General features: G+C 37.3%; 1 protein-coding gene across 1 annotated transcript; it reads left to right on the forward strand.

Annotated features, from left to right (window-relative positions):
• CLNK (cytokine dependent hematopoietic cell linker) lies at window positions 1-27,857 on the forward strand. Its single transcript, XM_051798108.1, has 15 exons — window positions 1-740; window positions 3,129-3,288; window positions 4,692-4,768; window positions 5,073-5,118; window positions 7,311-7,339; window positions 7,682-7,701; window positions 9,111-9,239; window positions 12,161-12,188; window positions 15,307-15,325; window positions 16,278-16,341; window positions 17,511-17,551; window positions 21,382-21,515; window positions 21,877-21,954; window positions 22,085-22,240; window positions 27,714-27,857. Exons 1-15 carry the CDS (start codon window positions 666-668, stop codon window positions 27,855-27,857), a joined length of 1,200 nt encoding a protein of 399 aa, XP_051654068.1. The 5' UTR covers window positions 1-665.
• The last annotated feature ends 12 nt before the right edge of the window (window positions 27,858-27,869 follow it).

Genomic DNA, 27,869 nt, shown 5'->3' on the forward strand with positions numbered 1-27,869 from the left:
ACGTAACCACAGATGCAAGGTTTGTGAAGTTACAGGCAGTGTAAGGACTGTAACAGTCCAAAACAAGAGCAAGTACTGGGCAAGGTCATACCATGGCTGTTTTGCATTAAATAGTCACTGGATTAAATGTGTAAATGAGGTTAAGTGCAGAACTTGGGAGTCTCTTCTGAAGTGAACTCACTCTCCTGTTCACCAGCTCTTTGGCCCTTGTGCTCTCCTGGCTGTACCATTAGACAACTTTGTGGGCAGACAGACACCACTGAGAAAAGTTTATAGTCTGATAGCTGGAGTGTTCTCAGTTTTGGGGTTTTCTTCTGCTGCTAAGGGAACAAGACACATTTCTATTCATAAAGGGATTTCCAGATCAGGATCTCCAATTTCATCATGGTGAGCTCTCACAGTTCTGCACCAAGCAGCAAAACTCAGGAGAAAGAGAGGAGTTCAAGCACATCCTTTTTTGGGTGTTCTTGGTAGGCAGGCTTAGACGTGCTTATGGTTGTGAATTCCATTTCCACACAGCTACTTCCTCATGCACTGTATAGGTCAACAAACTCACAGGTGGATTTGCTTAATCTCCTTTGTTTCAGTATCTCTAAAATACTGTGCAGTTGGCAGATTTTTATTCTGTTAGATAAATTATTAGTTAGTGTATCATTTTCTACAGAATGAGACCTGCTGACAGTTATTCTCCATTTCATACAGAAACCAGAAGAACTATTCCTGATAACACCTATCATTCTGTAAGTACCATACTGTTCTTCCTAAAATTTTACTTTTGTAATTGTAATTGTAAAACACTTCCTGGCATGTGTTAATCTCGTCTTGGCTATAATGCTAGTAACAGCAAATGCAATTGTCACTGTTTGCTAATGCAAAATAAAGCATGAGTATTTTGAAATATGTATGAGCTAGACTGGAGAAGTGACTCACTCACTAGTCACTTCTCCATTTATGGGTTGAATTTAAAATACACCTTTACATAAGATCATGTGAAAATAACAGGAGTGAAGTTGATCAAGTATATAAGTCATAAACCTCAAGGTTTAAACCTCAAGGTTTAATATGTAACTGATGCAGATGAAAGCCTAAAAGCCAACAGTACACATTTCAATGTCTTCCCATTTTTATCTGAACGCTGGTTTTGAGCTTCAGTTCAGACGTATAAGAGTGTAAATACCTTTTAAATCACAGAAAGACAAAAATAAAGCACAGGTCTATGCTTAATAAGCAAGATGGACAAGTAAATGTTGACTAAAGAAGGTTGATGGAATCAATACTTTGACTGCTTTATAGCTCACTGAAAGATTAATAATAATAAGATGCTATATGGGATTAATATCAAACATAAGGGAGTAATAGCACAGAGCAGAACAGGGAAAGAACAGTCAGGAGAATATTTACTTATGCTAAGGCAGTTAAGGAATTATATGAAGAAATTTCTGAGACATTAATTGATTATCTTTGGGAACTCTCCAAGGAGACCTGAGTTCCTAAAGTACTGAAAAAGAACAGTGGTAACATCAATTTCTTATGAGAAAGCCTGCAGAGACTACTAAACAAAGTCAATCTGAAAGGATCTTTTGGAAATAATAGGTCTGATCATGTAAAATAATTGCTAATGTGAACACGAAGAACATCTCATCAACTCCTCAAACCAAAAGTAATTTCCTTTTCAGCAGAAATATGACCACAGTAGCAAGAAAGAAAACAGTAGATGTGATATATCTTGGTTTTTGTTAGGCCTCTGACATTTCCCAGAAGACAGTCTCACAAGCAGATACCTGGAAACCTGGTCTAGATGAAAATGCATGAAGTGTTTGCACAACTGATTGAAAAAAAGTCACCCTCAGCCTAGCTGACAGTAGTCTGCTACTGAACTAGAGAGATGTGCAGAGAAGTGCCTGAAAAGCCATATACCCTGCAGGGGTCTCTCAAGGGTGTGGTGGCATTTTTTATGTGCTGCTACAAAAATCCCGCAATGTACTGTCAAGAACACTTCTTGGAGGTCTGATTGATGTTGTAACAAAAATGTGTACAACCTGGAGAGAGATGTGTACAATCAGGAAAGTAACACTTTCCTGATGAGGTTCAAGATCTCTTAAATTGGTTGACAACTCAGGAAAGCTTTCAAGAAGCATATTTGCTTAGTGAGAAGACTAAAAGGAAATATAATTATAAGCATTAGCATGAAAAAGGTTGAAATAAAGTGGATAGTAATCAATTTTTTTTAGTGTCCTTGGAGGGTAAAACAAATTGGTTTAAATTTTAGCACTCAAGAGAAAAAGTATGAACTGAAAGGACAGCTAACTAGCAGAAGAAGACATCTCAGGAAGCTATTGATTCCCCATTGTTAGTGAGTTCAAGAAGAGAATAAAAAAACCATCAGGGAAGATCCAAGTGCATGATGTACCTATATTGCTGGTAGCAAAATATGACTTACAAAGACTCGGGGCACCCTCAGCTGAGTTCCCTCAGCAGCAATCCCAGCTGTGCGCTGAAGGAAGCCAGCAACTGTGTTCCAGCATGTAAACAGTGAGTATGAAGGGTGGAGCAGGACTCCAGAAAATAATCTTGGACAAACCTAGTACAAGTGTATAGACACATGCAGAGACATCCTGAATCACTCTCAGCATCATATTCTATGGATTTCACTGTTCAATACATACTTGCTATCGCATTCACTTCGATTGCACGTTTTCTAGCACAAATTCCCCAAAACACTGCATGGTTTTCTTTTAAAGTGTCACATTTGTGATGAGCTAGCTAATATATTCTTGCAAGTAACATATGTAAACAGTCAGTACAATATAAATACCACATGGATAATACTATAATGAAAGACACAATTTCAAATTATCATAAAATTAAACACTATCATTATATTTTCAAGATCAGACAGGTAAAATTCAGAGAGACAGCTAAACTGCCTCCCAAATGGCTATTTAATCAATCTAAATTTAAAAAATTTAGGTACTCAAAGCACTTGCTCAACTACTTTGCAACCCTTCAATTTCCATCAGAAAATTTCCTGTGTACCAAAATATCTAGTTATGGTAATCAGATAGTTCCAAATCTGAAATTAATCTTGACCTTAATGATATTATCTGTATATCTCTTCTTCTGTCCAGAGCAAATATTTGACAATGAAGGGAAGGGCTGACTTACAGTCTTCCCCCAAGTTATCCGAGGAAGAGGATGATTACGAGACCATAAGTTCTTCCACTCTGCAGGCCATCCATGCTTTAAGAATTCTTCCTGCCAAACCTCTACAAGAATCTGAATATGCAGGTAACTTCTATCTGTGGAAAGTGAGAAAAACCTAGACATATGTAGGAGCAGTACAGACTTAGGGTTTTCAGTGTGGATATCTTTTAGAATTAAATGGTTCAACTGAAATATAACACTGGTAGGCAGAAATAGAGAAGAATTTTGTCTGCATCTTCAAATTCAAAAGTTACCCTTATTCCCATTAGATTATGTTAAATTAATAATTACACACTGGTTTTTTTTAATTTTAATATTACCCTCATGGGAGAAACTCTATTATCCCATTCCACCTTGAATGTGCAACAAACCTGACTGATAAAACTCACAACTGTTTCAGAAAAGCTCACTGCTATTTAAGCCTAGAAATTTTTAAGATGGAAAACATATTAAAGAACACATGAAACTTCCCTCCAGATGATAATTTGCAGATGAAGAAATGTACCCTTTTAAAGGTGTTCTCTGCTGCTTTCAGTAGCTGTAATAAGCAATTGCTTTGTGCGTATTTCTCAGGCATTCTTTACCTTGCAAGACAGCTTCATTAATCCCCTTTTGGTTTACTAAAATGCCCAAACAAATTTAAATGCCCTAACATACAGAGCTAATTAATATCCTGTTTATGGATGTGAAATATCATCATAGCTATCCACTGCTCAAAGCCATTACAAACAATTTCTGGAGGTTTTAAATCATTAAAAAACTGGAGGGAAATCCTAGATGAGGAAGAATAGAAACCAGAAACCAAAGAAATCTGAAAATACAGGATCAATATATTATGAAAGCTTGCTCCAGTTCACATCAAAGTCAGCAAAGATTTATCTACTGATTCTTTGTGAGAGTTTGTTTGATGTCTAAACAAATACATGGCTTTTAAAGTGAGTAAATTTACCAGTGTGTGAGCAGATCACAATCAGTCTGAACATCCAGATATCCTACATTATGTTCCAAAGACTAATTTGCACATTTTATTTGGAAATCTGAATTCCAAATACTGTTTTTGTCTTAGTTAGTAGTAAAAACTTTCAGTCAGCAGTCAGCATCTTATGTTGCTTATGTAAGACTGTCCTGAAATACCCAAAAGATGTAATTTTTGTTTTGTGAATTCAGATAAAACACATTAAATAAAAAGCTGCTTTTTTCCTGTAACCACAGTTAAGGTTAAATGTCTGCCTTAACTGTGTACTGCCTTATGAAGGCTTTTTTTTTAACCACAGTGAGGAGGTTAAGTATGCAGCTCTTATGAGGGTCATGCTTATGTCCTAATGCAGCTGCTAAAATGACATTTACATTTTGAAAAGGAAAATTTAAAATGCTATAAAAATGGCAAGACCTGATCTGAAAAGCATATTTTGAACATTAAAACCTCTTCTTCTTAAAACCTCATAGTACTGAATTACTCAGGCTTGATTTTTCTTCCTCTTTTACAGATAAACGTTGTTTAAGGCCTTCAGGTTCCACTTCCCCAATGAGCGAGCACCCATCTCAGCCCCCTCAATACTCAACTGTAAGTATAGATACTAAACCTTATTCACAAACAGATTTCCCCTTTTCTTTAATATTCTTTAAAGTTAACTGCAGTCTATTTAAAGTCTTAGCCATATAAAATTCACTCGCACAAGGGCACACACATTCCTGTGAGCCGTTCCTGTTTCACTTTGCACTGATGCCTTCACCACTGACTTCACTTGTTGGCTGCAGGGATCCTCTAAAGTATTAGAGGCATCCCAGTCAGGACCAGCAACCCTTCTACTAGACAGAGTTTCAAGGGTGATGACTAACATCACATCTTTACTTTGTTTTATTAACAGATTCACACATCTGTTCCGGAGGGGCAGAGAGTGCCATGTGTTAGAGGTAAAATAAAAAAATCTACCCATTTCTGCAAATAGAAATAGAAATTGTTACTTCCATATTTATCTTTTGTACACAGGAAGAGACTGCAGATGATAGAATAGACAGGGTTTTCAGAACAGTAGCTGCTTTTCCAAATAATTATACTGCAAATTTTGCAATACTGTTTCAACTATCTAACATCAAAGTAATTATTTACTAGAAGGAGATATGTTTTATCTCAGGAGCTCCCTGTTCCTCAAAGGGTAGGAAAAAGCAACCAATCAATTTAAAAATCAGATTTTCCTTTTCCTATATTATAAGGACATAAGGGGACAGGGGGAAGCCTATGTCTCCCAAATTCCTCCACCAAAGGCTGCAAGATCCCTGCTAAGCTTTACTTCACCTCCTCATGATCTCATGTTTTTTCATTCCCTATGCTTCTCAGACATTTCATATGAATAGATTGTAAAGGATAACCTAACAACAATTTTTAAGTAGCAATATCAACTTTAGCAATTCCTACTAGGTTTACATCCTAGGGTAGTTATTTACAAAGGCTGTCTGACAATGTTCACCTACTAAGCATATGTTAATTGTGTGCTACATCACCTAGAATATATTTTTTCTCTGCTGCTTTACCTTTAACTGCAAATTTGCTTCAAAATCAAATGTACCCTTAATTTTTGTTTGTCCTGTTTTGTTTCTTGTGGTGAAATCACAGACAGATTGCTATCTTATTCTTCAAGAATCTACTAAAGTGTCCAAATATTAAATACTCTGATTGATGGTTTTACTCAATCATAACATTATTTTTAAAGTAGTTTCTATACACTTTTTTATATTTCATATACTTTGATGTAGCAGTACATCATGAAGTCAACCACTGAAGGATTAAATATCTGATTAGCTTTGAAAAGGAATATTTTTTTCTTTTACCATTTTCAAACCTTTGAGCCGTAAGCTAAATATTGTCAAAAGGACTGCAACTGCCAAGCCAAGAAAATATGATCCTTTCTGTGTTTGCTTCAACAGCTGATTTTTAGAAAGTAAGTATTGCAATTGATCAGCCAGAAAAATAACTCAAAGATTTCCATATAAAACAGAATTTGCTTTTTTCCCCCTTCTATTTCATACTATAATGCAAAACATAGATCCAAATAATTCCTACAGATTATGAGAAAGTAAACACTACAAAGTTTGAAAATTAAAGATTAGATTGACTCGTGTGTGCAAATCTTGATGTAGATTAAAAAACATCTGAAATAAGATAAATTCCAGTAAGCCAGCTTCAAAATCTGCAGAAATCAGTAAACAAGGACAGTCTGCCAGTTTATCTAAAACTTTGAATTCCACCAGGATTTAGTAAGTTGGATTTACATGCTTGTCTGCCTCCATGTGATGTGTGCTGATGTTAAGATGAATCAAAGCCAGTGCAGGCACACAAATTAAACTCTGTAGTCTGAGAAAGCAACTTATAAGTATTTTTAATACATCCTGAGCAATAGTGCTTATTGAGGACGCTATTATTTTTAGATAATGACTACACTGTTAATAAACATATCTTAATGTTGATTCTCATGCCCAGTGCTATTAAGAGGCCTTGCCACAAGATGGCATAAACAGCACAGAAGAATTTTTGTCAGAGTATTTTCTAGAATTGTTAAACACTTAAGGTACCATTATTTTAGTTAGACCAAATTGTTTACTTAAAGGAGAGCTTAAGATATATTGCATCTCCTTTACATTAGTTAGGATTTCAGCAAGTAAAACTTAGGAGAATATTTTCAATATCAAAATCGAATGAAAATATAGTACAAATATTTTTTATTAGCAAGATGTTAATTTAAATAATCAGACATATTTTGGTAAATTTGAAAACAAAAAAGTATATTTACTTTCATTGGTTTTCAATATTTTTATTAATTTCTATAGAAAAATCAAGACAGACAAAAAATGCATCCCAAATCTGATAAGCATATAAAGTCTCTGAACAATAATTAAACAATAATTAAATTTACAATACCTGAATAAATATCATCCTCAAATATTTCATTCTGAAAGCCAGAACAAAGAGTTCTGGAGGTAGAGCTGGGGGAGTGCAAGGAATGGGACTGGACTGCCAGTAATAATAACAATAACAGAATAAAGCTATAACTTAATTTGTGAATTATGTGAGTAGCACCTTACTAACAATTATTAATAATTATTTTTAGGAGGAAGAATGAAAATACAGGGATACCAGGTAAGCAGAATCTCTCATCAATTAAAATTTTTATAGGTCATTTTGCCATTTAATAGATTTTTAAAAGCAGGCTGCCATTTTGCTGGCACTAACTAAAGGATAAGAGAACTCATATCTGCAGTCCTACATTATCTCACTCACTTGCATTCGTGGTTTATGTAGGTGTCTTTTATTCCTCAGTGATTTTAAAATGGCATGCTAAAGCATGATATTTTGTGCTGTAGAGCACACAAACCCCTTGACTCTTAACATGGGCTTGTCTACTTAATCTAACTTCTTCACATTTCTCTCTAGTCAACCAAGGAAAAAAGTTTACAGGGATTTTTGTTTCTTCTTTTCCAGGAACCTGTGCCTCCCCCACGGTAAGATCACATAAGAGATTTCCTACCTTCGGTCCCTGGGGAACTCAGTGCCAAGGAATGCTCACATCCATCTGTACTGCCCATGATAATTAGGTGACTGGAAGTGAGCCAGCATTCTTTTACTGCCTGGCACTTTTTGGACTCTTACAGGTTCTGATGTGAAATTAGGGAGAACAAAACATGAGCTGTAAGTGTTTGTAAGGAGGATCTCAGGCTTGCATTTTCATAATCAATTTGGCTCTGCCTACAGACAAGTCAAAAACCTAGAAATCTTGAATCTGGTTCAACCTACATATAAATTGCTAGGGAAAAAAATCTTCCATCAATTTGATTGGTGCCCTAGGCTCTGTTCACTGTGATAATATTGACTTCATTCCCTCTTAAATCATTCTGCCAATGTTTTTTGCTACAAATCTAAATCACATCCATAGAAATCAACTGGAATATTTCCACTTACTCCCACAGAAGGTGGAACAAGCTCTATTCCACAAATATATTTTACTATGATATGCCCACAAAGAAAAAATTAATTGCTTCTTGATCTTTTCAACTTCAAAAAATAACTGCTACAATTAAAACATCCTTCCAAAAGGTCATCTAGAACTTACAAGTTTATTCCTCCATGCCTACACTGACCACCTCAAAACGTATAAAGAATTTTAAAATATGATTAGCACTACATGTTCAGATTTTACTTTAAAAATGTGAAATAGCATAAAAGGGCAGTGTAACTTCACAAACTCAAAATTATAAAAGTGCAAAAATAAGAACATTCTCAATCCATTATTCTACAATATTTCACTGTTTATTTCTTTTTGTATTATGGTGGCCAGTCCCTCCCCAGGAGCCCACAACTGAAGGGCAGTTCTGACAGGCACCATGGATGCACCTCCAGTTTTATCCAGCCAGCCTCTTTGTGCTACAGCTTCCAACCAGAGTTGGGCTGTGACTGCCTGGTCTCAGAGCATGGGCAGAGTGTGCCCACATCTGGCAGAAAACACTAGACCCATGTTACCTGTGAGTTTTCTGGGATGAAGAGCATTTTGTCCTCTCTCTGAAACTGCAGTGTGTTCCCTGGCTGGACCTTATACACAGGCCTACCCACCCAGAAATATCCACACTGGAAAGCTGTATGTGATTGGCACGTACTGATGAGGCACACAAAAGCGGTATTAAATGGCACATAACACAGTACAGTAATGTCTTGCAAATGTAGAATATTATCCAATATTACTATTGCTATTGAAGGGCCCTAAGGAGCTCCTGGATCTGAGCTTGGCTCAGCAAAATACATTGAAATGCTCTCAGAAAATTCTAGTCTCTTACTTCTAGAGCTTGAACTTACAACACAGTCCCTCCACCTCCTCTATTCCGTAATAGTTCTTCAAATTCTCCTTTGACTTCTCTAGGCCTCCAAACACGCTGCCAAAGCAGTATCAGCCACTTCCTCCAGAGCCAAGGATAAGCAGCCAGTTCTTTCACAAGAGGAACACGCTCAGCCAAGCTCCCACCTTTCCAATATCAGCAAAAGTCTCAAGGTATGGTGCATTCCTCATCCTCGTTCCCTAAGAATCAAAACACTCTCCCTGGTCAAACCGCAAGACTCTACTTCCATTGCACCTCTGCTTTTACTTAAGAAATTATTCTTTAGACAGCTGTGAATAATTAAGAGAAGTGGTATTTAGTGTAATGTGACACTGGCATTTTTTTAAGAAAAAAACTGACAAAATAACAGTAAAGAAGGAGTAGAAAAGTAGGCAGAACTTTCAAGAATACTTTGTTTAAGGTTTGTCCTATTTTTTTCTTAATAACATTTACAGGTCTTGCAACCACTTTTAAGCAGAAAAATTCTACTTATTTAGCACAGCTGGTGAATCAAGTGGTGGGGAAATACACTGACTGCATCAGAGATATAGGAATACATTCCACATCCCAAGGATGTGACATTCAGCAAAACAAATTACTTCTCTGTAGGCAAAATCTTGCTTCAGCCCATGAAGCCAGCAAATTCAGACTATGATTCGTTTCTTGCCCTCTCCGTCTTGCACTCCTGTCATACAATGCCCATGGTCATTCAGGATCCTGAAGTGGCAGTGAGGATGAGTTCTGCCAAGTCCTGAAGAACAAGCTGCTTGTGTCCAGCTGTATGACCAAGCATATGCATGTCAGGTTTTGAGTCTGGTTGCTCTTTTCACACAACTCGTACCTGGTGGGATGAGCGTGTACACACACTGCTCACTGTCATGTAACCATGCAGGTGTGCATGTGGTCTTGCACCGTGACCAAAATGCACGTTCTTAACAGGGGATGGTGCTCAGACACATGCTGGGAAGGGGAATGACACAATTCCAGGGCCCACAGCGTATAACGCTCAAACAGATCCTGACAAAGACCTATTGCAGCCAGAAGCTGTGTCAGTCCTGTCCATCCTTCCTTAAATGATTTCAATTTTATTTCATCAGGATGGAATTTTGCTTCATTTTAAAGAGGTGACTACAAATCCCTTGGAGGGAAAATAAGGTTACAAACCAAGGAAATAATCTTTTGCTTAAAGTTAAGCATGTACTTAATGAGTGAGCTCTAAGTATCGTTCTTGGGGTGGGTTTTTTCCTGAATGGTGCCTAAATTTTTTCATTGATTAGGTTCCAAAAGCTGTTGGTTGCTGAGACATTTTATTAACGTGAAGTAGCTTCATATTCAATGCAAGAACTAGCATGGAGCTGCAAAGTTCCAAATCCCATGACTGATCCCCTCCCTCAGTAAAGCAGCACACAGATCGAAAGCTTTGTGAGAAATGTTATAATCTATGTTGTCAGCAGACATCAGTATGCAGAGCACTTGGATTTGAAAGGTCCTATTATAAAGCCAAATTCTGTAATATAAATACATGTCACGTCTATTGCAGTAGGGGTTTTAATCATATGAGTAAGAAAGGAGTGGCACAGCATAAGAGCACACATGATCTGGGGAAGGCAGCTGACAAATTTCCCGCAGGATCACTTCACTCAAAATATTTGTCCACCAACTTCAGTCCAGTTACAGCTTTGTAAGGAGAAAACATACACATGAGCTGCAGTGTGAAGGAGTTCAATGCTACAGCCGGTATCTACCAGACTGTAAGCAAAGCTGTCAAACCACAGATGTGATTTAGGAGTGCAAGTTCTGTTTTTCAACAAGATTTGGAGGACTTCTAAAATTTAACACATCATTATTTATACACGCTATAAATAGCTTCATTAAAAAATAGGTATGTGCAGAATCCTGGAATGTATCTAGAAGCTTTGGTGTGATTTAAACTTTTACATGCCTGTGGTAAGCAGGCCGTGCAAGTGGCATGTCTGTTCAAGGCAGAGGCCAGCCCTGGAAGCACACCTTTAATATCACTAAACTTTACCACGCACCCAGTGCCCTGAATATATGCTCTCACACATGAAGTAATGGCCTGGAGACCAAGCTAACAAATTGCAGAAGCTAACATAAAAGTAACTATCCAAATGCAAAACAGTTACTCTCCTTTCCCCTAGCCTTCCTGAAACTTTGCCTGAACAGATCATTCCCAAACTTCTTGCCTCTCTATCCCTCGATGCTGATTGATATTTTCTGCACAGACATGATGAAGAGACCCCTTCTCACAGCTGAAAAATAGCTCTCAGGGTTTTCTGTACCAGATCTTCCTTCTGTGTTCCCTCTGATTGATTTAGCAGAATAACTCACTGTCATATTTTCTCAGTCCAGGAGATAGGCTAAACAGGGCCTAAATCCCAGGGCTTTTCAAAAACTACTAGATGCTTATCCACATCTTATGTTGCTAAATAACTTGTAAAATCTGGTCCTCTGTCTCTTTTATTATGAGATACGTGATGTTAAAAAGCATGAGTGTTCACCATAACCAAAACATCTAACAAAAGATGTCAGAATCAATACTTGTCCATTTTTGGAGGGAGAATATTTCCTTCCCAGGAAAGAATGATACTCCTGTTGATCAGCCACATCAGAAGAAGGCAGAAAAATACCTAAACAATTACTTGATTCAGGACCATGAAGAACATTCTGCATTCCTCTTCCCGTGGTTTTCACCTCCTTCCTTCTACACTTTTCATTCTGCCTCTGTGTTTCATTTTTGAAACTCTTCAGTCTTCAAGGAACTTACCTCCATTTATAGCTGACTCTAAAGTGTGTAATAAGACCTTTTGCCATGAGATGAATAGTGTTAAGAAAGCTGATACTTCTCTCTCTTATTCCCTTCTTCCAAAACCTTCTCCTGCAAATAATTTATGTAAAAAAATAACCAGCCTCTGAACTTCTATAGCAGTAACAAAATCCTTCCCTTGACAAGGGTTGTTAGTTTTCAGTGATAATGTAATCAAAGTATTTAAGTACTCAAAGTGATTTTTATTTTATGATTATTTATTTTATTTTATGATAATTAAAATTTTTGCATATTATTCTTTTTTTCCAGACATTTATCTGTTAAAGAACTAAATGAAGTAAGTATTCATCTTTGTATATATCAGGACCATAAAAACCATATACATTCCATGGCTACACAGTGTCTCTTGTAATAGTATGTTATGTAAAAGAACTAGTAGAATTATATTAGCTTTGAATCATAAAATGTCTATCTTTAACGTGTGTTGCACTTTCAATACTGCTCCCTTCGGAATGGCAGGTAAGTTCCCGAAGTTGTTTCCTGAAATAAAAACACAGATATAGTGCAAACTCACCTTCCCAACTATCCACATAAAGGCATGTCTCATAACTGCCAGAGGCTGTGGATGTTTATGAACAGTGAGCAGTAGGAGAGACATTGTCCTTCAGACCAACACAGATTCCACACAGATTTTTAAAAGCAGAAGACTGAAATTATAAGGTCATTAGAGGAGTGTAATAGCACTAATGTAAAATAAATACCTCAAAAATAGGATGACCCTTTTCAATAAGAGAAACAAAAAGAGACAAATTTTATATCCAGATTTAACAATGCCTGTTATCCCTCAGCTCCATTTCCCCTCTCCTCCCCCACTCCTTCCCCAGGGCCAAGCTCCACTGCCAGGCTCCAGGCACCATGGAGGCATTTCTGCTCCCAGTGCACTCCTGAAGCAGCAGCTCTGAGTTCCCCTCTCTGACAAGCTAGAAGGGCTCTTCCCTCCCTCTCTACACCTCCAAGCTGACCCCTTCTCCTCCCAGCTGACCCCTTATCTCCCAGCACTTGCAGTCCCACCTCCAGTGACTCCCACACCAGTTGGCTCTGTCTAGGGGGCAGAAGCCAAGAGGCAATGCTGGGAATGCAGTTATAGGCATCTATAAAGCAGAAAGTAGTAACTTTTACACAGAGACTAGTAAAGGCAAGTGATTTTTTTTTTATTACTTTTTTCAGATCCCTGTCTCTGTAAAAAAGATTTTAACAAGTTCCTTCACTTTCTACTCAGACTAAGGAAGTGAAGCAGAGAAAATGGGTTTAGCAATAAGGGAGTTTAGTTATGACAAGTGGTTTTCCCTAAAACTTATTAAGAGATACAGTCCCTACAATTATGCAGTGTTGAAGATTGTTTGTAAAATTCAGAGATAGGTTATAACTTATGGCATCTTGTGCTTCTTACTGAGTGTTTTATTTACTGCACTAACATGTTCCTACTGAATTGTTTTTGATTTTTTTTCTCATTGTAAAGAAACAAAAGAAAGGAATCTCTATACTAGTTAAGTCCAACAGTAGGCTGTAGCACAGATCTATAGACTGGTCTAGCTCTAACTTTCATATCCACTGAGTTTTCCTTCTCCACAGTTCTGACTTGGAGGCTGCCCCAAACCTCACTCCTCTTGTGGTCAGAAATTCCTTTCGTTTGAAAGATGGTTACAAAAACATGGTTTGATAACAATATTGTAATTAACACTTTAGTCTGTTGTCAAGAAAGATAATATTTTGAAACGAAAAGCTTTGTCTTGTCCTAGATACTGACTCACTACAGATATGAAAACACTGCCAAGTACAATAAATATCTTACACCTCTAATTAACATTTCTGTCTAGGCACTGTACAGTGCACAAATACTGCAGCTCTTAACAGGCTCTTAGGTTGGCTGCTTCTTAAAGGAAAAATACTGTGTGTCTCCTGGCATGGAAAAGATAAAATATTCATCATTTCCCATTCATATAGATCTGAACATTTAAATAGTTTTGATGCAACATGCAGGAGGAGAAGAGCGGGTCCTTATCACGATTTCAGACACTGAACAGCAGGTCAACAGGTTTGAGAGAAGGAGTGCCCTTCACCAGAACTCCAGTCTACAGGAAAAACAGGTGCAGAGGAGCCTCTTGAAATTGGAAAGGACAAATGCAAAATCCTGCCCCAGAATGAACTAAACCCCTGGGAAACAGGTCTGCTCAGAAAGACCCGGGGACCAAAGGCTGAGCATGAGCCACTGGCATGTCCTTGGTGGCCACAAAGGCCAACAACGTGTCAAGCTGTATCAACAGAAGTATAGACAAGAGATCAAGGGAAGGGACTACTCCCTTTTACTCAGTCACTCCCTAGACAACAGCTGGAGTACTGCACAAGGCTGAAGCTGACAGAGAGGAGAGGGCCAGCAGAGGGTCACCAGTGCAGCACCTGCCCTGTGAAATGAGGTTGATGGGGCTGGCCTCCCTTCACCTAGAGAGGGGGCAGCTCTTGGGGAACCCAATAGCAGCAAGCCAGTTGCTGAAGAGATGATTATAAAGAAGGCAGAGCATGGCACTTAGCGGAAGGCACAATGGAAGTACGAGAGGCAATGATCTTGAAATCATGGTTTCAACCAGAAATAAGGAAGAAAAATTAAATATGAGGGTATTGGCACAGGTTTCCCAGAGAGGCTGTGAAATCACCATATGTTCTGGGAGGTTTGCAATACCCAGCTGGTGAAAGGGCTGAGACCACAGGTCTCATGTCACAGTTCACCATGCTTTAAGTAGAAGCTTGGGCTAGAGCTGAATGAGACTTTGAATTCCTAAGTAATGGCTAAACATTATTGGGAAAGCAACTTACATGGAAGGTTCAAAGTGCAACATCTACAGAGTCAACAATTCTTCTCTTAAATATTTATGTTTTATAGTCTTACATGTATCAAATTAACAAACAAAATAATTACTATTCCCATGTGAATCAAAATAATATAGAAATAGAGTAAAAGTTTATGAGTCAAACTCTGGTCTTTAGAAACCTGTGTATCATTCACTTATATGTTACATAATATGATGGATTAAGACTCTCCACACAGTGATTTTGAATGAAGTATCTGCCATGACAGTAAAAATAATTGTACTGTCTGTACTGTACAGTCAGAGTCTGAAAAGAAATTACTGATTTTACTCTTTGGATAGTGTCTCTCCAGTCAATTAAGACCAAGGAAGGAAAACCACATTGTAAGTTAAACTGATGTACAATAGTCATCATGAATTGGTGATCATTGCACTTACACCTCTAAAAAATTCAGTTCTCATTGTCACCAGTGGACTGACATAAGCATTCAGCCTGGGTTCTTGACAAATTGAAATATAGTTGGGTTTACTGGGGTAAATTAAAGTCACTAATCCAAAGAAAAATATTTACTATGTTATCATTTCATATAGGCACCTGGAAGAGAGCAAGGTCAGTATTTAATATATAATAATAATTTGATGTCTTTCTTTCATATTTCAAAACTGAAATAGTCTATCATTAAAATTCCAACTGAAGCAAGATTTGCTGGGAACAGAGAGATTTAGAGAGACCTCAATAGTTGTGGAAAATGCAGTAGAAAAAAGGAACTTAACTTGGACTTAGCTACAGCTATGTGGGGAACCAGGGTATCACATTTTTTCTAAGAAAATAACTTAAGGTTTTGGGAAAAATAAGTGTGTTGGAGTCTAAAAAACCAAGACAAGAATATCCAAAAGAGATCTGCACAGAGGACATTTCTCCATCTTGCTGCTCTCCCATAATTTGCAGGTGAGAATTTTGAAAGAAAGGGGTTTTTTTAAACAGCTTAAGCTGTTTATCTGTGTGTCTGTGAAGGTCAATGTGTGCATGTGTGTTTATGTATGCGTGCATGAAGGTCCATGAAAAACATTACTCCAAAATACTTGGAAGGTAGATACAGGTTACGTGACTTTTATGCTGTTTACAGTTCATCTTAATGAGTTCATCATTTCCTCTGACATTTCCTTTTGTGGATTAAGGCACTGTTTCCTGATTTTCAGCAAGAAATAGTATTGACTGCATTAATAAATTCAATGCCTATTCTGTTCTATAAAAAGGATTTATGAACCCTCCACATACCTCTAGTTCAGCATTCTACATTATTTACTATTATGTTCAGCCATATTTGGCATCAGCAAACCCTGTAATGTTCCCCATGTAACACTCACTACTAGGATAAATGTTTCCCACCAAAATCATTAGCTGACTCATTCAAGCCAGATTGATTGCAGCCTTTTAAGTTTTTCTATTGAACTGCTTCACCCTCATTTATGAATGTAGTTAATTTATTTCACAGTAGTTGCTAGATACTGTCAGTTACACTTAAGATGAAATAATAAGTTCTTATCGTTTTTACTAATAGTTACAAGTTTGGGGAAGAAACCTGAAGTATCTTTTCAAGCAAAACAGCATCATCCTGAAGTCAGGTAGGAATATAAGAATTTCATGAGTTTGTACTAGATGGTTCAAGGACTAACAATTCTGCCCTAGAAAATTATGCCTCACTATGTAATAACAGCAAGATGATATCACTTTCTGATGCCATGCAGTGGTATATTATATTTTGCCTTGATGCATGACAAGAACCATCTTTGGGAATTGCTTTCAAGCTATTGTAATTGCATAGCCAATTTTTATCTTTAATAGCATGCTGCTGTATTACATTTCTGTTGCTATTTCTGTGATATGGTGTTAAATATACTGTATAAAGAAGCTCTGCTATCTCAAGCCTCAGAATTTTCTCTCCTACTCATTTTCTATTTTTATTTACAAAGGATACATACCCGGCCTTTCAAAGGCCAATTATTCTTTCATAGAAATTTGCCACAGTTAGTCCTATTTTTCTTTTCTAACCCACACAAATCTCTTTTCTAAATGTGTTTTAAATCTATGTTCTCCTAAAATACTCAACAACAAACCAAAAGTGTAGCTGACAGCATAGGAAGTATATGAATGATTCGACATCTTTCCTAGACAAATACAGAATCTCATATCTAGCCTTGTTTACAATGATGGTATTCTCCAAGATAAAATTATTGTCTGGAGTAAATGCGACAGTATTTGTCACCCTTAGTATTCTGTTTCTGCTGGTGTGGTACCAGTGGCTCCGTTATATGAAGTTACTTGGTTGATGCTCTTCCCAGTGTAACTGTTCCAATTAATAGCACAACAAAATACCAGCTGGGCACTCAGCAGAGGCCTAGAAAATCAGAACAGGCAGGGAACAACAGTTCCCTGGGTCTTCCTGTAGAGGGACTGGAAACATCAGGTGAAATTAGCAGGGAACAAAAGCAAATTGTGCTTCACTACACATGCAGTTAAAATGTGGACCTCTTACCAAATACTCTTCTGGAGAGTAAAAAAAAATGTATATAACTTCAAAAAGTGGCTGGTGAAATTAAGGGAAGAGAAATCTATCAAAAGACACTAAATACAAAATTACCACCCAAAACCTGTGAAGGTCCAAAGCTGACATGAGTAGAGGAAGGGATATTCTGGGGAAGCACAGCTATGCATTGCACTCTAATTTGACTCTTACAGTGCCACTAAAAAAAATATTTTTCTGATGATGCCTTCATTCAATGCTTTTTCCTAGCCCTCAATGTACATGGAGCCCTAAAACCAATTGCAGCTCAGGTAAGAACCAGAGATGGCTTTGAAAACCAAACTAAATGTGGAGAAATAAGATTAAGAAACAGATTTTGGTTGCTATGCATGTATATCTGCACTGAGGATTTTCAAAGCACTGAGTTAGTGCAAAAGGATTATTAAATAAAGGAAGCAGACAACAAATAAAACAATGGCACAGTCAACAGCAGCACAGAAACAAGCAGTTACTTGCTGTTACCCTATGCCTGGTTCAAGCAAAGAAATACCCAACCTACACTGCAAGTGTTAAACTATTGCAGACCCCCACACCCAGAACAGGAGAGGGATTTGGAGGACAATGGAGAGAGGAAGAGAACGCAAATTGCTTGGGAGTACAAAGAAAGGGCATGCTGTGAGCACAACCTTCTCTGCTTTTCCAGGCAGAGATGCAATCAGCTGGGCTAAATGGAAGTTAGAGATGTTTGGGACATCGTAGATCAGCTACTATGGGGTAAATGCTTTTGTGTAAACAAATAAACCACTCTCTGAAGAAATTGCTTTAGATTTATCCCAGATTCCTAAAGGCAAGGACATGTAAGTGCCATTATCAGGCAGGTCTATCAAATTATGGTTGGAAATAGGACTTCCCCTGGACTCTGTGGCTTTACCTAAGGGAACATACTGGAAGCCAACATTAACATTGATTGCTGGGGTGCTCCGACAAGAAACTGCCTGTGGTATGACTTCCCCAGGAACCAAGGCCATGTCTCTCTGCTCATTTTCCCTGGACTTCTTAAGACTGTCAGAAGTGAATCCAGCACACAGGAGTAGTTTCACTAGATTCATAAGCAAAATCTCTCTAACCTTGAAGACAATACTTCTACAAACACTTGTGTTAGTTTTTTGCTGTCATATCATATTGTATCTGTTATTCACTAACCCCTCTACCTAAATTTAGAAAAATATGGTCTCATTAGTATTTAACCCAAAATTGCTATGTGGCTCATCCCTACCTTTTAATATACCTACACCTGCTTTAAAAAGTACTTTCATAAACCCAAAGGAGACAAAAAAAAACAACTCAGCATGTACTTACATACTTTCGAAGAGCAAGGCAAATTTGATTATGGATTTGTGAAAGCACAAGAAAACACTGTTTTGTAAATATTATTTCTTTTTGCAGAACAGCATAAAAAATAATACAAAGGAAATTCCATATATTTATCTTTCACAAACAGATTGGTTAGTAAAGAGGTGTATCTGTACCTTACATGGAATACTTAGAAATAACATGACCTTGGTCTTTCTGATTTTTTGAATGTCATTCAGCCGAGTTAGCTCATGCTGTATCTCCATTCCTCAAAAACAGAGTTCATGACTTGGAAGACCCAGGGGCTTTGGGGACTGAGGATCTATAAGAATCATCCATGCTAGTGACTTCCTGCTGTCCTTGATTACATAGCATACTTTAACTCTCCTGTAACTGCCTCTGCAAATACCATTTTCTATCAAAAAACCAAACCTCTAAGCTGTGCCAGGAACCTCTGAACTGCATAATGTGAACTTATGGTAAAAGCAAATACCATCAGGAAGAACATATGGACGGTATTATTTGTTCAGATCAAGTAGAATTCAACTTAACTTTGGTCACTGCCAGGCTAAACAAGCCCATCTCCCCCAGCTCTGTTTCACAGGTCCCAGCTCCCAGATTCTGGTGGGCTCCCTCCACTGAGCTGCTTCCTTCTTGTGCCAGGGGTGCAATCGCACACATTCTCCTCTGGATACTTACTAAAAGTCATTCTTTACATAATTCACAAAGCTCATTTAGATCTCTGTTTGCTGCTGCCGCTTCAGACACTTCCTACCATCACTACCAGGGCTCTCTGGGAGCTCTCTGGAACAGCACAGTATCTTTTTCCCTCTGTCACTGCCTTGCTCTCCTGAAGCAACAGGGAGAGTACAAGTAGCCTTTCCCTCTGGTACCCTACAATTGTCTTTTATGTCCATATTTGTATTAAAAAATATTTCAAGACTTAATTTTATTAAATTTATACTAATATCCTTTTTTTTACTCCTATATAAGAACATGAGTGTTAGGCTCAGGGTTGGACTTGATGATCTTAAAGGTCTTTTCCAAGCTAAATGATTTTATATTTCTCTCTCTGGAAGTTTTAGCTTTTATTATTAAAAACAAATTATTTTCTGTGCAAAAATCTAAAACATTCTTCTACAATTTCTTGACAAGCTGTTGTTAGCTCCATCCCAGCCAAACTCAGCACATGAGCATTACAATAGAATTCTACATGTCTTGTCCCACAGTCTAAGATGCAGCAGAAAAAAAAAAAATCTTTAAAACATACACAGCACAGGCCACAAAGCTGGGGATAGCCACTAAAAATACAATGCAAACAAAAATGCAAAAATCATGATGCAATCAGTTGAACAGTAACAATATTTCACATTTTGACAACTCAAACTGATTGCAAAAACAAAAGGTAGATGTCTGGTCCCACTGTTTATTTTGAACAGTGATTTAATTGCTGAATAGACTGATTGCCTGCTGAAGATCATGGCTGTTTGACTACTGCTATCAGTGGATGTTGTTTTAAAAACAAATATAATGCTATTATAAATCACAACTTGGTACATGTACAAATGGAAAAGTGAAACACAGTGAAAACTATTACTCCTCTGTAAAAGAAAGTCTTCCAAGTAAAATTTAATATTCTATCATATGCTGCATGTGAGCAGAAGAATAATAAACTGATAAAGCTTGAACAGAAAAAGCACAATGAAATACTGCTCTGGCAAACAATACTTTCGCAGGTGGCAGTAACCAGAAGGAAAAGATGGAAGCCATTGGTAACCACATTCTTCTCATTTACTCTTACAATAGACACTAGGTCATTTCTCCCACCAGCACTGCATGAAACAAACAAAAATGTTTTCTGTTGTATAGCAGGATATGATTCTTTTCATCTTCAATTTACAATTTTTTCCAGTATTACGTACCTGTAAACTATATTTGATCTTCAAATTGAAAGGAAGTCCTTGCTTTTCTCAGGCTGTTTCTGCTGCATCCTGATCAGAGTTAACCCAAGCCACTCATATTACCCCATGCTTTGTGTTCCTGCCCCATCCCCTGTGCTTGCACAGCTCCCCAGAGACTTGGGGAACTGGGTCTGTCTGTTAAACAGCAGCCCTAAATCTACAGACAGCAAATCACATTTGCTCTGGAAGGAGCAAGCTCTCTTCATCGGTGGCCCAGTATGGAGCAGGTGCACACAGCCAAGGACCATCACCTTCATCTTAATGCAAGAGCAACCTCACCCCTCGGTCTTGAATTTGTTAATTGAAACAAGTCACAGAGCAGATTGAGATTCATCAACATGGTGAATCTGTCAAGGTTCCAACAGCTCGGTAGAAACAATGCTGGCTGGCAATGGATAATGAGGGGATATAATATGATCCAACATAACAGCAACTGGGACCCAAAGCAAATAAAGGGGGCTCAAAAGGTGAAAACAGAACAGAACGAACCATTACCCTTGTCCCACATTCAGTATTTTATTTAGCATTTGCTATTTTATTAAGTTTATTATTTTGGTATTGTGCGCTGGCAGATTGAAGTGAATTAAAAACCATCAGGAAACTGTGTTAAATCTCTGGGGACATCACAGAAAAGTCTGAAATCACTGATGCTGCATTAGCACAAGACCGCTCCTAACTGACAGCTCTGAATTTTAAAGGTTAATGTCACAATATTTCTAAACTAGAAGTGCTATTCTCAGACTTACTCAGTAAAACATTGTGTAAAATGAAACTATGAGTTTAATTTAAAGAATACAACTCTTTTCCTTCTGAATTTACTTTTACAGGTTCCACGCTAAATGTAGAGAACTTGACAGTGAAGAGGTCACCATCTCCTACACCATACACAGTATGCAAAAATAAATCAAAATATTCACTTGTAGAACAGGAAATGCAATTTCTTACCCAACCCACTGAAGAGGTAAAGACCAGCTTTGCTTCATAAAAACACAAGTTTTTAGGAAACAGGATTAACACTATAGGGCACCACCCCACCACCCCCTCTGAAAGCTGTGGTTATTCAGCACTCTTCAAAACAATCCAATATGAGCTCTTGAAACCATAGATAAGAATTTGAATGTCTAATTTGACTAACATTTCCTAACAGGACTATATATCTACATCTATATCCATATATAGATATATATGGATATATGCATATACTTTTATATACTATGCTGAATGTGCTTTAAATGCAGATTAGATACAGTCTGTTTTCACTGGCTTTTTTCTGCCAGCTGTTGTTAATTTCTATACACTGATTACGATATCTTAAAATTAAGGATTTAAACAAATGTGAATGGTACATTGGAGAATACGATCGCCATGAAGCAGAGAAGGCACTGCTACAGGAAGGCATTGTAAGTACATTTATCTCAGAACCTGGGGTATAAACTCTTGGGGGAAAATTTCTGTAAATTGTCCATAATGGCTTACAAGTCTTGTTGTGAAATAACCATACAATCTGTAATTTAAATCTGTATCATACAGGATGAGACATTCTTGGTTAGAGATTGTTCAAAGAAATCAAAGGCTGAACCATATGTTTTGGTTGTTTATTATGGAAGAAGAGTATACAACATTAAAGTACGTTTTCTGGAAGAAAGCCAACAATATGCACTGGGAACAGGGCTCAGAGGAGATGGTGTAAGTAAAATCCCATCTGCTGTTACAGTCTATAGCTTTTATGTTGCACTTCACAAGTTCTTAATACTAAATATTAGTTACAAACTCTCTCACATAATGAACTTGCTGTTTCATTAGCTTCTTTTACAATACTCTCATTTCAAATGTCTCAAATTTTCAAGCAGCTTACATAATAATTTAAAACCAAATTTTACATATCATACTCAAATTCAGATTTACATCAATGTAAAACTTTCCTAAGTACTTACAATACTTCTATCTACTGTAAGTAACACCTGCAAAGTAAAAGGGAAAGAAAAGTTCTACCTTTTCAAGTATACATATTATTTTAGTACATTTTTAAACTTGTGATAATATAAGCAAACATTTTCAAATACATACAACTTCACATATCTGACAGCAGGGCCTGGTGCTGCTTTTGCTGTTTAACGTCTCTTGTTGTCTGTGCCTCATACAGCAAAAGGAGAATTTATTTTTTAATGAGGCAATGGGACAACAGTTGTCATAGATATTCAGAAGCAATTAAATCATGTGGGTCCCCAGCAATCAATCTTTCAGATATGCTAAATTTCAATTAGAAAATCCCTTTAGATTAGCAATGCTTTTTCACATAATTCAATTCAATTATAGTCATGATAGGAGTCTGATTCCTATTCTACCTATATTGTTAAGTAACAATGTATCTGCAAGTCTTTAACAAAAGAAAAAATAAAACATTAAACCTGAAAGTCATCTCTATAAAAATGTGATATGTGCAAAAAAAAAAAATAAATCCTAAAACTTCAAGAATGCTCAGTTGCAGAGCAAAAAAGCAAAGCAACAACCTCCTATGTGTTATCAGCTATGTAAATGACTAACAAACCTAACTCAGGTTAAGCAGCAAAGCCTCTGTAGCTAAATCTTCAATTATGCCCTTTCCATGCACGTCAATACTTCTCAAAACTTACCTTTTGCATAGAGAGACTTAAAAAAACCTGAAGTCACAAGTGACCGAAGCCAACTTCAACCATTTGACAGGTTCAGAATTTATATTAGAATTCTTATTAGAAAACATGGGATAGGATTTATGAGCTTTCACAAGAGGGACAAGGTTTACTGGCAGGTTGTTCTTCAGGAACATTGGTTTAATGATGAGGGGCAAGAGAAAATCCTTCATTATTCAAGCACATATAAACACTTTGGGAAGCTGAACTGTAGCACAAATCGAGAATTACACTGCAGGTACCATCGTCCTGGTGCTGCTGTAGTGACCATCAGTCTTCTGTAAAGGACTGACTGCATTTCTGAACTGTAACTCACAGATTTCCTGGAGTTTAAGTATGATTTAGGAGAAAGCAAGTTTAGTTTTTCATGGTTCTTACATTGTTTAATCTTCCTGGCTCAGATCAGAAACAACAACTGAAATATGGCACACTACAGCATAAGGTAGTATGTGTATGGTAGACTATAGAATAAAGACATAAAGCTAAATTTTCATCATCTTAACAGCTTTAACAATTAAGGCAACTAGAAAATTACTTGAACAGTACATGAACAATTTTTACTGAACTAAAAGGAAGGAGAACACAATCCCTCCCATCTCAGGAAATACCAAAATATATGTCTTTGTTGTTTGTTCCAACTTCTGCACAGACAGAACATATCTTAAGAGTGGGTCTGGAACGAAAACAGTCAAACTGGAAAGTAAAAATTCCAGAAAGAGGATTACAAGCACCTAGCTAACAATCAAGACTTGGCTCTACCAGGTCAAATCCATAATCACAGCACCTTACCTTAAACCTTCTTTTTTAAGTATTGTTTCTCTTTAACTCAGAAATCCTCCTGTACTTCAAGTACAACAGAAAAATTCCAGAATCGCGTTGCTAGTCAGTTAATTAAGTGTTGTACCAAAGAATCACAGACATGGCAATCTCCTACTCCTGTGTATTATGCTCAGCAGCAAGACGTGAAAACAGAACAGGGTACAAGGCACATGGGCAGTAATGAACAATCAGTGGCACCAACATTGCTCAGAAGAGCTTCTTCCATTTCAGGCAGTCTCAAGGGATTCCCTAAAAATGCTCTTTCTTGAAAACTCTCATGTCAACTTCTGCAGCTCGTCTGAGGTTCTTTTCTCAGGAGGGTGAAAACACTTTGTAGGGCTGTGAATTACAGCAAATTGCTGCCTGTAATTTTCCAGTGCCTGTTAAAATGCTTTCCAGAGTACTCTGCATTGTCCCTCAGCAGGGATACCCTTTGTTACACCACATTTTGCACAGCACAGTGCAGCCAGACCAGCTGCTCTATCTAGATTAGCTGAATATTCCCTCTTCACCTGCCAAAGAGAATGAAACCTGAACACCAACAAACAGGTGCAGACCTACTACATTTCTCCCCAGTTGGTGATTTTGTTCAGAGGTTCAGCCTTAATAGATTTTCTGCAGTGTGTTTTCACTTTCAAATTAGTCTATTTTCATCCATTAAAAAGATACTTTTTTTATATGTAAATATAATTGTTCAAAGTTTTCCCTATACTACTGCAACTTTTGATTTTTCACATACAGTTTACAAGTTGTTAACGCATTGTATCATCGAATAAGATTTTCAATTAACAATTACTTTTAAAACTTATTTAATTCAACTCTCATGAGTACTTCTATCATTAGCTCTGATGTAGCCCTATAAGGCCTTGAAAAGGGGGGGAAAGAGGGGTTGATGATCAGATTTTTATGTTTGAAGTAACTGAAGTTCCATGCAGCTAAATTAGTATCAAATTCTAATATAATGAATGCAAGTAGGGATGGGGGGGGAACAATCCACCACTAACTCTCTTGGTGAAGGTACATCTTTTGCTAGCAATTTAGCCACAGATGTTCACACCTAAATACATATTTAATATATTATACTGAGCTTACTAAAGGCCAAATCATATAAAGCTATAAAGATCAGATCCCCAAATGAGGCATACGTAGAATTTAGGCATTTACATTCAAAACAGCTGTCCTGAGCACCATTTACTTGGATATTGCCTTTCTCTATGCCAGACAGTTTCACCAGTAAAAATTCAGAGATCCTGTAATACTGCCTCTTTTCATGTGCACAACTCTTTTGAAGATGAAAAAATACAAACCTTGCTCACACATAAAGAGGATAATGACACAAAATTTAAATATTTTTCTTATCTCCTTTGCAAAACTAGATCTGCCACACACAAAATACAGGGTTTTAGCGTGTCTGCAGCACCAGGCTCAACTCCCAGTTCAGTAACTAAAAATCAAAGGCAGAAGTAGGCTTCTCTTCAACTCCGTGCCTATTTTACAAAGAAGCTTAGTGCTTCTTTACAAAGAAGCATGGCCTGGTGTAGATCTCTGGATCTCCCTGTTCTGGCCAGAGATATTTTCTCCATTCTCACCACTCCATTTGCAGCTAACTTTCATCTCCAAACTATCAGTCATACCAGCTACTTCATTTCACTCAGTTTATTTCCATGTGAGTCAAATGGATTAGTTCCACCTACCTTCACCAGCCACCAAACTGGCCTGCCTCATCTGAGTAGATTAGGGAGCGCTTCCATGATGCCTTCCACTGACAGTGTTATGTCAAAAGTTACTGCCAGGAGAACAAGCACAGCAAACAGCCAATACTTCCAAATGAGAAAGATACTTACAAGGTAAACATCTTGTCCACAGCTTAAATGACAGCTCAAGGCTGAATAGTCTCATTCAGGATGTGTGACAGAGCCCAGAGTCCTGCCACCACCCCAACACAATTCAAAACTATATCTTTCATGAGCAATCCTTGAGACCCTATTCCCATCTCTCCAGAACAGTCTGGAGACCAGCAGATAGACATTCCTATGACAGTAGAGATTGCTTGAGTTTCTTCACACAGTGAAGGGAAACAAATCAAGTACTGAGTTTTCTTCATCTCTATGTCTTTAGGTGTCTTTACACCTAACAAAGTGGGGGGGGAGTTCCATTAAAAGATCTGAGGACATAAAATTCTAGACCTCATCACTATAGTGTCTAAGTCAACTTCATGTTCTAGCAGACATAAAGAGACTCAGAGCTTAATACATTAAAATTCATTAATTCAAATAAGAGTAGAGCATGAAATAAAGTAGAAAAAAATACCTAAGTAACATCTGAAACATTTTTCCTCATTACCAAAGAACTACAGCTTAAAGGTACAGCAATGAATAATGTGACATTCGCCTAGTTAAATTTCCAAAGCAGGTGAACAATTACAGTAAGACTTTTTAACCTCCCAACCAACGAAAAAGCATTAGAAAGCAAGAAAGGAATTGGTGCTCACAAAATGTTTCGAATAAAAAAAGGAAGGGTTACGTTGTTATGGTATGAAATACAAACCACAGTTTTTGCCTGGATTTTCAGTAGCAACAGGGACTTTGAACATAAACAAAGACAAGACAGCAAAGTAGAACAAATGCATACAAGTAAAAATTATCAAAAAAACCTAAAAAAATTAGCACAATGGCTTTCATCTTAATACAGAAACAGTTTCACCAAATCACATATTCAATCAGATTCTGTTGTTATAATCTAGGTGTGAAACAGGTGGGGATGAGAGAAGCTATGACAAGATACCACCAGGTGTACAATGAAGGTTCACACTCACAGTAAATGTTACATAAATACATGATAAGTATTAATGTCAAAGTAAGCTTGCATTACTGTGTGCAGTTCTAGTGATTTAATACCAATGAGTCCAAAGAATAGACCAAGAGGAAAAACAGTAATACGGTGAGAGCTTCGTGGTGTGATGAGAGCTTAGAAGTTACACACAGGGAAGAGAACTACTTAAACTGAAGGACTGCTAACCAGTGGATTGGGAGGATTAAGATGCCTTCACTAGGACAGATGAGGATAGACACCTTGGATAGCTTTTTATTCTGTTTAATCAAGTCAGCAATCTTGAACCACACCTTATCACTTTAGGAATGTGCTTGGAGGTTGTCTTTGTTTTGAGCACAAGAGAACAAGACTACTACTCTGCTGGGATGCTCCTTGTTCCACACTTTTACAGCAACTTTCTCCAGAAACTGAATGGGGGGGAAAAGGTTACATTTAATAATGAAACTTGCAGAGTAAAGTATCATATACTGCTAATTAAGTGCAACTTTTGCCAGCAAAAATTAGTGATGATTTATAGTTATTTTGTCATTTCAACATCTGTCATCACACCTGGCATCACAAACTTTTACAGGTGATACTGCATTATCAGAGCTTAGATATGTTCCCTTTTTGCCCTAAGCAGCCAGCTACTTTCTCCTACACAAGACAGAGACACACAAAGGAAATAAGAGGATCAAAATATGGTACTTTTCCTTTTATAATCACTTCCATCTAATCATAATTCTATGCAAAATACTACCTATTTTTAATACTGTCAATTAACAGTCTTTTAATATTATAGATTACACCATACAGCAGTTGTATTTTCAGTCACTGATTACTATTTTTTCCCCCCCCAGAAATTTAATTCTGTGGAAGAGATCATTGAATTCTACAAACATGTTCCCATAAAACTCATTGACGGAAAGGATCAGTCAGGAACTCACAGAGAACAATGCTACTTCACACATCCATTCAAGTCACCCAGATGTTTTCTGCCTTAACATTGCAGATTC

The sequence above is a fragment of the Manacus candei genome, unplaced genomic scaffold (genome assembly GCF_025592945.1).
Source record: "Manacus candei isolate 608988 ecotype Guabito, Panama unplaced genomic scaffold, ASM2559294v1 h1tg000048l, whole genome shotgun sequence".
Classification (NCBI taxonomy): domain Eukaryota; kingdom Metazoa; phylum Chordata; class Aves; order Passeriformes; family Pipridae; genus Manacus; species Manacus candei.

What these genes read in the sequence shown, in the direction of transcription:
- CLNK (XM_051798108.1), top strand. Translation starts at nt 666, where the DNA reads ATGAGACCTGCTGACAGTTATTCTCCATTTCATACAGAAACCAGAAGA. An exon ending in TGAAAATACAGGGATACCAG is followed by an intron (nt 7,340 to 7,681) that starts GTAAGCAGAATC and finishes CTTCTTTTCCAG; the next exon opens with GAACCTGTGCCTCCCCCACG. An exon ending in CACTGCTACAGGAAGGCATT is followed by an intron (nt 21,955 to 22,084) that starts GTAAGTACATTT and finishes TGTATCATACAG; the next exon opens with GATGAGACATTCTTGGTTAG.